Source organism: Callorhinchus milii, unplaced genomic scaffold (genome assembly GCF_018977255.1).
Source record: "Callorhinchus milii isolate IMCB2004 unplaced genomic scaffold, IMCB_Cmil_1.0 Scaffold1, whole genome shotgun sequence".
NCBI classification, from domain to species: Eukaryota; Metazoa; Chordata; class Chondrichthyes; order Chimaeriformes; family Callorhinchidae; genus Callorhinchus; species Callorhinchus milii.
Window position 1 is genome coordinate 52,646,415 of NW_024704742.1, and position 14,760 is coordinate 52,661,174.

General features: G+C 42.3%; 1 protein-coding gene across 1 annotated transcript; it reads right to left on the reverse strand.

The window, feature by feature from the left end:
• Positions 1 to 3,934: 3,934 nt before the first annotated feature.
• Positions 3,935 to 14,322, reverse strand: LOC103178223 (phosducin-like protein 2). Its single transcript, XM_007892847.2, has 6 exons — positions 14,308 to 14,322; positions 14,036 to 14,156; positions 12,470 to 12,560; positions 7,947 to 8,090; positions 4,853 to 5,058; positions 3,935 to 4,008 (listed from the first exon to the last, which is right to left on the reverse strand). The coding sequence occupies exons 1-6, from the start codon at positions 14,320 to 14,322 to the stop codon at positions 3,935 to 3,937; spliced, it is 651 nt and encodes a 216-aa protein (XP_007891038.2).
• Positions 14,323 to 14,760: the final 438 nt, after the last annotated feature.

The window sequence follows — 14,760 nt, forward strand, 5'->3', positions numbered from 1 at the left end:
GGCGCCGCTCGAGCCGCCGCCGCCGCCGCTCGTCTCATTCCGCCATCCACGATTTGGACAACATAATCATTCGCATTTGTACTGTAAATAAGACAACGTGCAGCTGCCGTCCCCCCGCACTCACTCACTCACTCACTGACTGACTGACCAGCTGCTGTGTGTGTGTGTGTGTGTGTGGACACTGAGGAGGGGCCCCCGACCCGCCCTGCCCGCCCCGCCCCGCCCCGCCGCTGCTCGCAATCCGGCACCGGATTGTTTGGGCACGAACCCGCCCAATTGGGCGTGATTTTGTGTCTCCCCCCCACCTCCCCCCCCCACCTCCTCCTCCTCCCTGTCGTGATGCACGTGAAAAAAACACAGGTGTTTTAATCCCCTTTGACGTTTTTAATTTTATTTAAACCTGCAAAACGTGTCCCCTCCCCCCACTCTTTTTTGAAAACCTTTCAGAAGCACTGACCGACATTGGCCACTCTGTTACCCACAGGAGGCAACGCATCATAATAATAATAATAATAATAATAATAATGGGCTACTTTTGGGCTCGTGTTTGGGTTGGCTTTGGGCTACACAGGGCAAAGTCTCTGTGTCTGCACACTGAAGGGCTCCCTCCTCTTCCCTCCCTCCTCCCCACATTGAGTGCAATCCTCTCCTCAGTCCATGATTCGCACTTGATGCAACTTGTCACAAGCAGTGCCTCCCCACCCACACACTAGATCTGGCTCTTCGCTGCGAATTTTCAATCGCTGACTAAATATATATACATATTCAAAAAATACTAAATCTAAGCAAATAACGCAACAGCGCAACTCGTTTCCCATTCGGCGCTTACATAATAACAACGCTGCTCTGTAAAGCGCTCTCGGCTGGAGTTCCCCCAGCGAGGGAGGCATTGGGTGGGCACCGCCTATTATTTTTTTTCCCCCCCTCGTCACTGAGAAGCCGACCGACGCTTTCGTTGGTGGAGGTGCTGTGCTGCCTCCCTCACTGCTCTACACTTTATCGAGAGAGGGAGAGGCCGGAGAATTTCCCACATTGTGTTGCGTGTGTGTTGTACAGCTCGGAGCATGGCTTTGGTTGGTTTCTGGGGGCTCTCTTGTGTGTCTGCTCCAGGGCTGGCCCTGGGCTGCTCCTCACTCGCTGGCACTGGGCAGACTCCCCGAGTTAGTCCCACTGACCTAGTTTCACTGCTGTTACTCTCGATTCCCAAAAGGGAGGCAGGCGGCAGTCACCAAAGCCTAAACGCTTATTTACCGTACAAGGCGAAACTTTAGGTAGCTTTCCTTCCTCCACACATCCTCTGTTTGCCTAGCAGTTAGCAGGAACCCGACCGCTTTTCCCAGGAAATAATCCCTCCAAAAAATAATAATAATTTGGCCACTCAATCCACGACTGTTTGTGGGGGCACTGCTGTGCGCAATTGGCTCGCGTGTTTTGTCCACAAAATATACAATCAATTCATTTCACAGTATATGATGTGAAGCACTTTGAGGTATCTCAATAAGTTGATAAGGCATTATATCAAATACAAGGATTATTATTATTATTTCCCCGAGAGGAAAGAGTTGGGAATTTGGGGGTGAGGATGGAAGGAGAGATTAAAATAAGAACAAATGCAAAAAGCAGATGTGTGTGTGGGAGAGAGAGAGGCAGGATTTCCTTGCAGTACAGGATTTGATTCAAATGCATATCCATACATTATGTTTAAAACAATGTGTATACTCTTAGCTTCTGGGCCCCAAATCTATTTGGGAAGTTTTAACAGTGCTGTTGTTATAGTTATTTGGCTGTTGCATTGGCTGGCAAATACAACAACAACAACAAGATTACATTTGTATAGAGCCTTTCACGTCGGGAGGACGTCCCAAGGCGCTGGACAGAGTACAGCATTTCAGACCCGAGCAACTTGCTCTAAAAGCTGGTACAGGCTTAAGAGTGCAAATAGCTTCCTCTGCACTGTAAATTTCAATGTTACTGTGTCATTCCGATGAGCTGTTGGAACAGGACATACCCGTACAATGTTCCAAAGAACTGTGTGTATATCATATATTATGTGGGAATGAGGATTTTTTTTAATGCAACCCTACGCAGGCGAAATATGAGTGGCCCATTTGTATTTCTTTTCGTTAATCAACTCTCAAGTGTAACCGGGTGGGCAATTGCAAAGCAATGTTATTCTCTTTACTTTCCTCTCTACAAAATAGGTCATTTCCAATCTGAAAGATAGGCAATGTCATTTATGTACTAATATGATTGATTTGGACAGTAGATAAATAAATCCAAAGTTACCTTCAATGCTGAGAAGACCAAGACAATGACTGATAAGAAACATTAAGTATGTGCATAGGTTAAGTCCACCCTTGATCCACCTCAAACTATTAACTTATCTCTAACTTGTCCTTTAGGAATCCTGTAGCGTATTGTTTAGAGCGCTCGCCTCGCAACCGAGAGGGCCTGGGTTTGACTCTCGGGTGCAATATTAGGCACGTTTCCTTATTCCATACGTCTCTGTTTACCTAACAGTAAGTAGGAACCCGGTTCTTAGTCGATTGGTGGTTCACATTTCTGGGGATAATTAATCACTTAAAAAAAAGTAATAATAATAATTTGGTCACTGAATCCATGACTGTTTGTGGGACACTGCTGTGCACAATAAGCTGGCGTGTTTTCCCCACAAAATATACAGTCAATTCACTTTACAGTATATTCTGTGGAGCGCTTTGAAACAACTCAAAAACGTGATAAGGCGGTATATCAAATGCAAGGATTATTTTTTTTTAATACAGTATAGTGAAATGTGCCTATACCACTTCTCTCACAATTTCATGTTTGAGACTCTCCAGTTAGGTTTTTGACCTGTCCCATCCCGTGTCCCCAATGACACTACTTTACTTTGATCAAAGCTCAATGTCCCTCTCGCTCTCCTTGACTTCTCTACTGCTTTGACACAGCTGACCACTCCATTGTCTGTCCATCATGGTCCACTTTATATTCCTTTAATTATTACATTTGGCATAGCCGCTTTCATATTGGGAGGATGTAGTGTAAAGTGTAATGACACTGTATTTTTTAGGCGAATGCAGCAGCTGATTTGTGCACAATACATTAGAATATACAGCACAGAAACAGGCCATTCGGCCCAACTGGTCTATGCCGGTGTTTATGCTCCACATGAGCCTCCTCCTGCCCTTCCTCAACTAAGCCTTCAAGCATAACCTTCTGATAAAGTCCCACAATAAAGTCCCACAAACAGCCATTTAAGTGAATGACCAATTTTATCCCAGGGATTGCTGCGCAGGACATCAGGAGACTCTTCCTTCTCATTTCAAATAGTACCATGTGATCTTTAACATCTACCTGCACAGGCAGATGGGTCTTAATGTCTTATCCAAAGGCGGCATCTTGAAGCACATCTCCATTACTGCATTGGTGAGTCATCCCAGAATATGTGAATTCACAGTCCTAAAGTGGGATTTGAATCCATAACTTTCTGACTCAGAGGCAAGAATGGTACAGTCTGAGCCAGGATTACACAATACACTGCATCTTTCATGATTTGATTTCTACCTGTCCTGATGCCTTCATTAATCTCTTCCTGCAGCTTTCCATACTCAGTAATCTCCAGTGTACCTCAGGGCTCTATCCGTTGGTCATCTCCTATTCATTTTATATATATATATGTTACTTTTGGCGGCAGTATCCATAAATGTAGTTTGCTTCTATATTCCAAATAAATGCCAACATTTAGGAAAATTTGTGTAAATATTCTATCAGTTTGGAATAATAACTTGGGTTAAGACACTGTATTTTTAGATGAATTCATATTTAATAAATGCTAATCAATTAGCAACATTTACAATGTAATTTCAGCCTTCAGTTTGGTCACTTTCATGAAAATATTGAAGCGAACAGTCTCGTATAGAAGATGTCATCAGATTCACAACTGATTTTTGGGATTCTCTTCATAATCTGATTTTACTGCACCTGTATTTGCCACCTTCCACTCCAACTCTGAAAATACAAGGACATATGTGAGGAGCATTTAACATCTTCAACTTGACACTTATCTTTTCTTGAGGTATTTGTTTGTGGATGAGAAGGTTAACCATGCTTTTAAAATACCGAATAAATATTTTGTTTTATTGTAAGCGTAATTATACATATTATTCTAAGGTGTCAGCCTGGCTGAGTTAGTAGCTTTCTCACCTCTGAATCAGAAGGTTTGAGACCTTGATCTCATAGGCTAGTGGCACAGATGCAGTGCTGGGATGTACTGTATCATCAGATGTGCCACCCTTCGGATAAGATATTAAACTGCCTGTTCAAGTGGATGGTAAAGATTCCATGACACTATTCGAAAAGAGAGGGGAGTTTCTCCTGATGTCCTGGCCAACAGTGCCCCAGATGAAATTGGTCATTCACTTCATGGTTGTTTGTAGGACATTGCTGTATGCAGATTGACTGCCACATTCGCCTACACGTACACAGTAAAATTTTGTAAAGCCCTTTAAGACTTCTCGATGAAACAATAAGGCTTTACATTAAATGCAAATATGATTATTATTAGATAATATTCTAGGATAATCACAACAAAAACTCCCCCTTGATTTATTCTGTAATATTTTGAAACTTGCAGTTCCTCATTTCCTTTTTTTGAATTTAACTCTTGCCTCATATATACATTTTTTTCAAAAAACTTCAGAACATTTCAGAGCAGAAAGGGTCTATTCAGCCCATTGCGTCTGTGCCAGCTCTCCAAAAGAGCTAATCACTTAGTTCCACTCACCTGCACTTTCCCTTTAACAATACTGACCACAAAATGTTGTAGATATATCTGATACTTTAAACATTTTACCTTTCATCTTCAGATCTGGCCCTCCACACTCCAATCCAATGAACCTTGCCTTCAATTGACCCTCAAAATATATAAAAATAGTTGGCAAGTATTTGTCTGGGTAGTTAGGAATACAAATATTTGCAATAGCCTTCATGAATTTAGTTTCTGGGAATTTTTTGGCAAGCTCAGTCAAATGATGATTGACCAAAGTGCACATTGGTATTCTGCAAAAATAATAATTTTAAAAATCAGATCATTTTGTTGAATTTTAACTTTTAACTTTCAAACTACAGTATATCTTTTTTGCTGAGCTATATATATGTCATCTATAAGCCCACATAAATCTGCTATTAAAAAGGGAGGAACTTTGATCCCAAAACATTATCAAGAACAAACCTCTAACAAAACACAAACCTTAGAAACCTTTGACTCCATACAGGCCCTGCTTTTTGGAGCCTATCAGGTAGGATTTAAGTTAATGAAATTGGATTTTTAAAATAGTTGCTCTCATCTTCCAAATGGATGATGGGAGCTAAAGGACGAAAGAGAAAGAATGTAGATAAATTAGAAAAAAAGTTAGTTAGAATGAAAATGTGGAAAACAATAACTTAAATTTATGAAATATTATAAAGAGGATAGAGAGAAGAAAAAGTGACAGGTCAAACACAGACAAGGATTTCTGATCTTTTATTTAAATTTTAAGCTAAGATTTTAGAGTTAATTTTTGAAAGGCACTCTATAAATGCAATCTTGTTGTTGTAGTGAGTAAGGACAAGTTCACCACTTCATACCCCCTTCATCCATGACCTTCTGTTTAAAATGATTAAACCTTGTTGTACCACAGATCATTATTAGTTTTACTGTTAATTTTTTCACTGTAATTTTTAAGAGAATAGGATAAACCAGCCCTGAATGATCTGCATAATATATAAAGTACGTTTATTTCATGTTTATAGAATATTGGAGCTTAATGTTTATATATGAATATACAAAGTGATTCAAATGGATATGCAAAGAATTCAGACAAAATCAATCATTCAGTTCATGACTGGTTGTGGGACATTACTCATTTTGTTATTTAAAGATCCAAAGCCACTATTTGAAAAGAGAAGTTGAATTTCTCCTGGTGTCCTGACCAGCAATTCCCCAAAGAAAATCGGTCACTCACTTAATTGGCTATTTGTAGGACATTGCTGAACACAAATTGGCTGCCATGTTCATCTACAAATATACAGTCACTACACTACATTAAAAATCCTGTGAAATGCTTTAAAACATCTCAATGATGTGATAAGGCACTATTTTGATAGCAAGGTTTATATTTTCACCCTTAGAAATTCTGAGTGAGTTTCACAGCTGTATCACCAGTTTCAATAAAATGCTCATAGCTTACCCCTACTCTAACCACAAGATGGCACCAATAGAACTACACTAGGTGAATTTAAAAACAGAAACAACTCCTTTCCCAAAGATGTTGACTTATGCTGGAATACAGCTCTATGAGAGCAGAGCAGCACCTGATACATCACCCAGTGTCTATTATTGGTGTAGAACTGAGACAAAGAGTTAAGGCAATTAACATATGGAAACGATCACCACATCATCTCTGTAAAGTACTATAAAAAGAAAGACACAACATAAGTGAAGTTGTTATTGCTATTTTAGTGATCAGCATATGGACACACAGGAACAAAAGAATGTTGATCAGCATATCAAGCTTGCTCTGCCTTTAGTCCAAAGCATCTCTCGTTAATGCCATCTTTTGTCCATATTCCTTAATACACTCAGTTAACAATTGCCTCTCAATGTGTATATGTATATGCTTGCAACCTTTGTATTAGAGGTTAGCTCTCAATGTATTGAGAAAGTTACATGAGATTTACAAATAATTTCTCAATTATAATATATATAAAATATGTGTTTTCAGATCTAGTACGCAGATTATGCATTGGTTCTAGTAAATACTCCAATGCACAATTAATTAAAAAAAGAAAGCATGTTGCTTTACGCAGCTAATTCTGTTTTAAATGCTGCTCTGCACAAATCGACATCAATATATTGATCTACTCAACTGAATAAATTTGCAACACTGAATTTTTTGTTTTTTTTGATCAACCGTGGTATATATAGATACCAATCACCGTGCTTAAGAGTATCCAAACCAAGCTGGAATTTCCATGCATCCCATCTACACATGGAAATCCCAGATATGGATTGTTGGAATGGAATTCATGCTCTTCCTGGAGGGTACATCCTGATTACCTAATCACGTAAAGTATTAGGTGCAGTTTGGCAAGAGCCAAGGTTTGGTAAACTCCAGAGTGTGCAATGGGGTACTGCTGGAGTCTAACCAGCTAAAACTGCATAGTTTACCATTAATATTGCTGTATGGCAAGCTTGCCTGCTTGCCAGACCACCCTACGTTAGGGCTTTGGCTTGCAGGGTTGAATGGGATCCCTGTCAGTGACTGGGCTGCCCTTCCAGGTCCTGTTGATGGGCCAGGCTGGTCTTGCTGTCATCAGCAGTGCCCTGGGATACTGCTGCTCCCCTGAACAGACCTATTCCACTAAACGGATCAACTCCCCTGAATAGATCCAATAGATAGTCTCTTATAACAAGACCTAGTGCAGGAGAAACCATTCAGCCCATTGAGTCTGCACTAGCTCACAGAGCAAGGAGATCACTTCAATCCCACCACCCTTCAAACCCCAAGTTAATTCAATTACACACATCCTCCTTGTCAGGACCAAGTTCCTGACTGTCCAGCGCCTTGGGGCGTCCTCTCAACATGAAAGGCACTATGTATTGTCTATATTTTAGAAACAAGTATGGTTTCAGAGAAGTTCTAAATTATTGCATAGTGTGAATTCCCATTTAACAGGAAAAAAATCTTGTTACTGTAATAATGCACGACAATTAAAGCGAAATAAGAGCACAGTGTATTTTCCAAAAGGAAAGAAAAATTTCCGATTGTTTATTTTCAAACGGCTATGATATAAAGTTCTCTGGTGAAAAAGGTTATGTCACAACTATATGTCGATATGGAGAAAACTAGCAACACAAGTTAAAATGTTCTTGCTGGTATTATCTATCAAAATTATTCACTACATACCCTGGTCTATAAAGATGAAGCACAACCCATATTTCTTTTCCTGCATATGTGATTTGCTTGACATACTCATCTCCTTGGAGTTCAATCAGTTCTCCAAATTTTCTTTTTCTCTGCACAGCTTGCCACTCTGCCAGTCGCTGACTTCTACACACAAGCATAGACCACATTCAATGTGACATTTCTTTGCTGAAAATATATTTCAGATACCCATTGTAATCTATTCCCATATCAATAAAGTTTAACATTTGCTGATATTCCAAGGCCAACAATTTCAAAAATGTTCATCTTTTATTCTGCAGAATTTAAGAATACCAGGAAAACACTCGTTTAAGTTATTTTTCATTAAGAAGTAAATGTTGTTTGTGAGAAATGTAATTTTACTAGCATGAATGAAATAATTGCAACCAATCATCATATACATATGCAGCAATAGAGGAATGTTAGAAATGTATAAGCAACATAACAAATATGAAAATAGTTTGATTCTGCAAAATAAAACGAACATGCTATGAGGTGAGAAGGGCTATGTAATGTTAGGGTTTTTTCCAGCCGGGTTCATTGCATCTCAAACATCAACAACAACAACAAGATTCCATTTATAGAGTGCCTTTCACGTCGGGAGGACGTCCCAAGGCGCTGTACAGTTGGGTCAGGACCCGAGCAGGGGGGAAATGGTCAGGGGAGGGGAGGGAAAGGAGGGAGCGAGGAGGGGGTAGAGAGTCGAGAGGGGAGCTGAAGGCACTGTCAAAGAGAAAGGTCTTGAGACTGGCGTTGAAGGAGGAAAGGGAGGAGGCGGCGAAGGCACTGGGGATAGAGTTCCAGAGCCTCGGGGCTGAGAGGCTGAAGGCCCGGCCACCGATGGTAGGGCGGTTGGGGCGGGGGATGTGGAGCAGACCGGAGCCAGAGGAACGGAGGGTACGGGCAGGTAGGTAGGGGGATAGTAGGTCGGAGAGGTAGGAGGGAGCAAGGCCGTGAATGGCCTTGTAGGTGAGGATGAGGATCTTGAATTCCATCCTCTGGGGGATGGGGAGCCAGTGGAGGCGAGCGAGGGTGGGAGTGATGTGGTCGCGAAGCCTGGTGCGGGACAGTACACGAGCTGCAGAGTTCTGAATGACCTGCAGCTTGTGGAGGGAGGTGCCGGGAAGGCCGGCGAGGAGAGAGTTCCCATAGTCCAGCCTTGAGGTGATAAAGGCGTGGACCAGAGTTTCAGCAGCGTGAGGGGTGAGGTAGTGCCGTAGTCTGGCGATGTTCCGGAGGTGATGGAAGGCGGTGCCAGTTGTGGCGCGGATATGAGGGAGAAAGGACAGCTCAGGGTCGAACAGAACCCCGAGGTTCCTGACGGCTTTGAGAGGTGGAGAGTGCAGCCTTGGATGCTGATGCTGTCAGCGCCTGAGGTGCGGAGGCGCTGACGTGAGCCAATCAGGAGGGCCTCAGTTTTGCGCACGTTGAGCTGAAGAAAGTTGTCTCTCGTCCAGGACTCGATGTCGGACAGGCAGCTGTCAGGACATCGGTGGTCGTGGAGTTGAGGGTAGAGGAGGAAAGGTAGAGTTGGGTGTCATCCGCATACATGTGGAAGTTAACCCCATGTCTGCGGATGATGTCACCAAGGGGGAGCATATAGAGGGTGAAGAGGAGGGGACCGAGGACAGAGCCCTGAGGGACACCGCACGAGACAGTGCGGGGGCCGGAGGAAAAACCATTCGTGGAAACAAAGTGAAGACGGTGGGAGAGGTACGACCTAAACCACTCAAGGACAGGGCCTTGAAGGTTGAGGTGGGAGGACAAGCGGTGGAGGAGGATAGCATGGTCGACCGTATCGAATGCTGCCGATAGGTCGAGGAGGACGAGGAGGCAGAGGGAGCCCTGGTCACAGATGGTCAGGATGTCATTGGTGACCTTGACCAGGGCGGTTTCTGTGCTATGGGCAGCACGGAAACCCGATTGAAGGGGTTCGAATAATGAATGGGTGGAGAGGAAAGAGCGCAGCTGGGAGGCGACAACTCGTTCCAGGACCTTGGACAGGAAGGGGAGGTTGGAGATGGGCCGGTAGCTTGATAGCTGCGACACATCAAAGGAGGGTTTTTTCAAGGTGGGAGTGATGGTGGCAGTTTTTAAGGGAATCGGAACAGAGCCAGAGGAGAGGGACAGGTTGACGATGTCTGTGATATGTGGGGCAAGGAGGTGGAGCTGGGAGATAAGGAGTGGAGTGGGGATGGGGTCAAGGGAGCAGGTGGTGGGTTTAAACTTGCCCAAGGTTTCGCCCTGCCTGGAATTTAACTCAGGTGTCTCGCTTGCAAAGCGAGTGCTCTAACCACTGAGCAACAGGACTCTGGATCGGGGATGGGGTGCAAGTGGAGCCTGGTCAATGCTCCTGTGTGCATACTTAACCTCACTGAGTCAATCTGGAACTTGATGTCTTGTTTGACCCTCAACTTTCTACTCCACGTCCATGCCAGAACCGCTCTGCCTTCCCCCACCTCCGCAATGTCGCCTGGCTCCACTATTGCCTCTCCCCTCAGGATGCCAAAACCCTCATGCATCCGTTTATCACATCTAGGTTCAATGACATCAACTCCCTGCTTGTCAGCCTTCCCAACTCTTCCCTCCACAAGTTGTAGATCATCCAGACCTCTACATCTCGTGTCCTCTCCCACACCAGGCTGCTTGACCCCATCATACACAACCTCACCAGGCTCCACTTGCACCCTATCCCCGATCCAGAGTCCTGTAGCTCAGTGGTTAGAGCACTCGCTTTGCAAGCGAGACACCGGAGTTCAATTCCAGGCAGGGCAAAACCTTGGGCAAGTTTCCTTACTCCACACGCCTATTAATAATCCCTCCAAAAAAAATTATATAAAATATAATTAAATATAAATATATAAAATAATTATATAAAAATAATTGATAATTTTCAATCCACGACTGTTTGTGGGACACTGCTGTGCGCAATTGGCTGCCGCGTTTCGCCCACAAATATACAGTCAATTCACTTTACAGTCTATTCTGTGAAGCGCTTTGAGACGTCGAGAAGATGTGAAAAGCGCTATATCAAATGCAAGGATTATTATTATTATTATAAGATAGAGTTCAAAATCCTCGTCCTTGTCTTCAAAGCCCTCCACGGCCTTGCACCTTCCTACCTCTGTGACCTGCTAACCCTGTATCAACCTATCCGCTCCCACCACTCAGCAGGCTCTGGCCTGCTCCACGTCCACAGCTCAGCTCTCCCCACCATCGGCGGTCGGACCTTCAACCTCGCTACACCAAAGTTTGGAACTCCATCGCACAGTCCCTTCGTCTTGCTCCCTCCTTGCCTCCTTCAAAGTACTTCTCAAAACCCTCCAACCGCACCTTCAGCCACCCTCCTACCCCAACCTTTCCTACCCTCACCTCCCCATCCTAAACCCCGCTCATCGAAATCCCTGACTGTCCATCACCTTGGGATGTCCTTCCGACATAAAAGGGGCTATACAAATGTAATTTGTTGTTGTATTAAAATAATAATAATAATCCTTGCATTTGACATAGCGCTTCACAGAATAGACTGTAAAGTGAATTGACTGGATATTTGTGGGCAAACATTGAGAACATTGGCATACAACCAAAGGACACAGAGTGAAACAGGCAGCACACCCCACAAGCACAGGTTGCTCCACCCCCCAGAATCCAGCAAGTAATCATTCTTCAAGTGTTCACCGAGAGAATGATTGTTGGGTTGGAATCAAACCTCAACCAATCTAATTCTGACTCGCTAGTTTACTGGCAAATGATAACAGGCAGAAGGAGAAGAGCATGTCTGATTTTCCCTTCCTCGTCCAGGTGGACTGAAACCAATTGTGGTACCTGTTCCCTAACTGAGATCAGCTACCTCAGTGCAGACTGGGATCAAACCAAGGATATTCTGTGTGTGTCTCAGTGGCTTACCAAACAGTGTCTTTTTCAATTGAATCAATAGAGCCTCAGCATTATTTTGAACTATTAAGTTTGTTTTAATTTTATTAGGTTTCAATGCACATTCTAAAAATGCTAAATATTATTGTTATGCTCCCAACAATCAACGTGTAAAAAGTTCTTTTATTCTCAGCTCACAAGTTACAAATCAAACTATCCAACCGAAAATCCTCTAGTCAGTTTTCCCTGCTTCCTGCTTTTCTACCTCCTGATCCTCTTTTATTGTTCCCAGTTAATTGGTCCTTATTTTCTTGAAGGGTATCCAACAATTATAATAGGTGAATTTAACGCAATAATTTAGAAGATGTTCATAAAGCAATGAATCTTTGCTCAGATTGCAACATGTAAATGAACCTCTGGAGCAAATTTCAATCTTATTTACCTATTCCCAATAATCGATACGTAATTCTAGATGTTCTTTTCATTTCTTTGCAGAAACTACACAAGTGGTGTCTATGAGATACACATTTTATACTTTCATCTGAAGGATAATATGAATAAAACTATTTCATTTAAGTTGATAACGTCATGCCATTTTATCATTGTAGCAGAATTGAGGTTTTTAAGCCAACCTGTACTTTTCAATAGCTTGCTCATCTGCCTCATCAAATTCATCCTCTGCTTCCTTTAGTGCCTCAAGGTTCATGTGTTCATAGGGCTTAACTGTGAGAAGCATAATAGTTAAATATTGTGAAACATTTGTATGCACACTGCAAGAGTTTTTGCATTGGTTGCCAACAATACACTGTATAAAAGCTGTTTTACTTAACAATAACTTGCATTTATACAGTAGCCTTCCCAAGTAGCAGCATCTCGGAGTGCTTAATATTGGCGGAGTTTGATGCCGAGCCAAAGACAGAGAGATGATAATGTAGACAAGGTTGAAGAGGAAAGTTTTCAGGTATGAACTGAGGATGTGCAAGGAGTACAAGAGTAGGGAAGTCTTGCTGCAACTGTATAGGGCCTTGGTGAGACCACACCTAGAGTATTGCGTGCAGTTTTGGTCTCCTTATTTAAAAAAGGACATACTTGTCTTAGAGGGGGTGCAGCGTAGATTCACTAGGTTAGTTCCTGGGATGAGGGGACTGACCTATGAGAATAGGCTGAATATACTAGGGCTGTATTCTCTAGAGTACAGAAGAATTAGGGGAGATCTTATTGAAACATATAAGATTCTTAAAGGGCTGGATAAAATAGACACTGAGGGACTGTTTCCCCTGGTAGGAGAATCTATAACCAGGGGTCACAGTCTTAAAATTAAGGGTCAGCCTTTTAGAACAGAGTTGAGGAAACATTTCTTCACTCATAGAATTCACTACCCCAGAAGGCTGTAGATGCTCAGTCCTTGAACATTTTCAAGGCTGAGACTGATAGATTTGTTAAAAAAATAGAGGGATTGATCTTATTGAATGGCGGGGCAGGCTCAAGGGGCCGAATGGCCTATTCCTGCTCCTAATTCTTATGTTCTTATGTTCTTATATGGCGGAGGTGGAGGAAAGTTATGAATAGAAAGGGTTGGAGAAGTTTGCAGAAGATGGGTGGGGTAAGAGCAGATAGAGGGAATCTATCTATTAGGGGATTGAGTGCCAGTGAAATTTGGCAAGACTGTAGTAATAGGCAATGCTGAGCCTGGGGTGGTGGAGCATAAATGCTGTGACATTCTGAAGGAGGAGGAGCTTATGCGGAGCTGGGGTGGGGAAAGAGGAAAGAAAAATGACAAGGTGGAACTAGACAAGTCAGCGAGGAGACTATTTGAGAAATGTTGTCTCAGGGTGATGATAGCAAAAACATGGGAGAAACCATTGTCCCAACGCAGCTGTGTATTCATGCTCAAAACTGTTTGATAACTAAAGGCAGCTTTGGATAGCAGCTTTCGGCAATGTGATAATTAGCCCCAGTGGTAATTATTTTGTCACATGCCACACTTTTCATTCCACAATCTTTAGATTAATGGAGATCAGCTAATAGAGGCTCCATTTTGTCCAAGGTAAAGGTAAAAAAAATGCTCAATGTTGTTCAAGACTTTCTGGCACTAATAGTGTGTGTCCATTTTCAGCTTACCATTCTCTAGATGCTAAAAGGAGGTTTTATTTGTTTACTTATAGACAGATAGATCCTGGTAAAAAATCGAATCTTACTTTTGGCCTCTTCCTGTAAACGCAGGGCCATTTCCTCAACTTCATCTCTCTCTTCTTCTTTTGGAGGAATAATACCAAACTTCCTTAAGGCATCGTTCCACTCAGTATCTTCATTAGGATCCTATGAAGAATCAAAATGTAATGTAGTTTGTTTCAAACTGAAAATCATGCTGATTTGTAGCCAGTTTGAATTTATGTCTGAGCATAAAGTGGGTAGAGAAAAATCACTGGATCGTTCGACAAATGATCAACTGATGAGCTGAATAACTCACGTCTGAGTGAGTCATGTTCACTGACTTCATGAATAGATTTTTTTGTTGTTCAATAGAAGACTTCTCTACTTCAACCATTAAATAGCACTGTGAAAAGCATGACAGAACTAATAACAGACATTTTTCACATAGAAGGATGCCCTTCAGCCCATCATGCCTGTGCTCCTGCTACCAGTAATATCACTTTATTATTGTTTATTATTAACTTTACTTTCCATCTCTTTACCCCTGTAATACTCTGCAGTTTAATTTATTTCTCTCCCTTTGAGAATTTTGAATTGGATTTGGATTTGAGAATAAGTATGTTAGACATCAAACACTCCCTTGTATACAATATGCATTTGTACATATACAACATGCACTTTACCAAATGAAATAAATTGTGACATTGTAACTGGGAAAAACATTCTATCTCAGAAACTGAAACTGGACATCACACTTTGTGTGATCTTG

Bases quoted from the DNA above. Each gene is read 5' to 3' on its own strand.
- LOC103178223 (XM_007892847.2), bottom strand. The intron at 8,091-12,469 runs GTTGGCTTAAAA...GCTTGTGTGTAG, and splicing joins CAAGCTATTGAAAAGTACAG to AAGTCAGCGACTGGCAGAGT. The intron at 5,059-7,946 runs GTATGTAGTGAA...TTATTTTTGCAG, and splicing joins CTTCATCTTTATAGACCAGG to AATACCAATGTGCACTTTGG.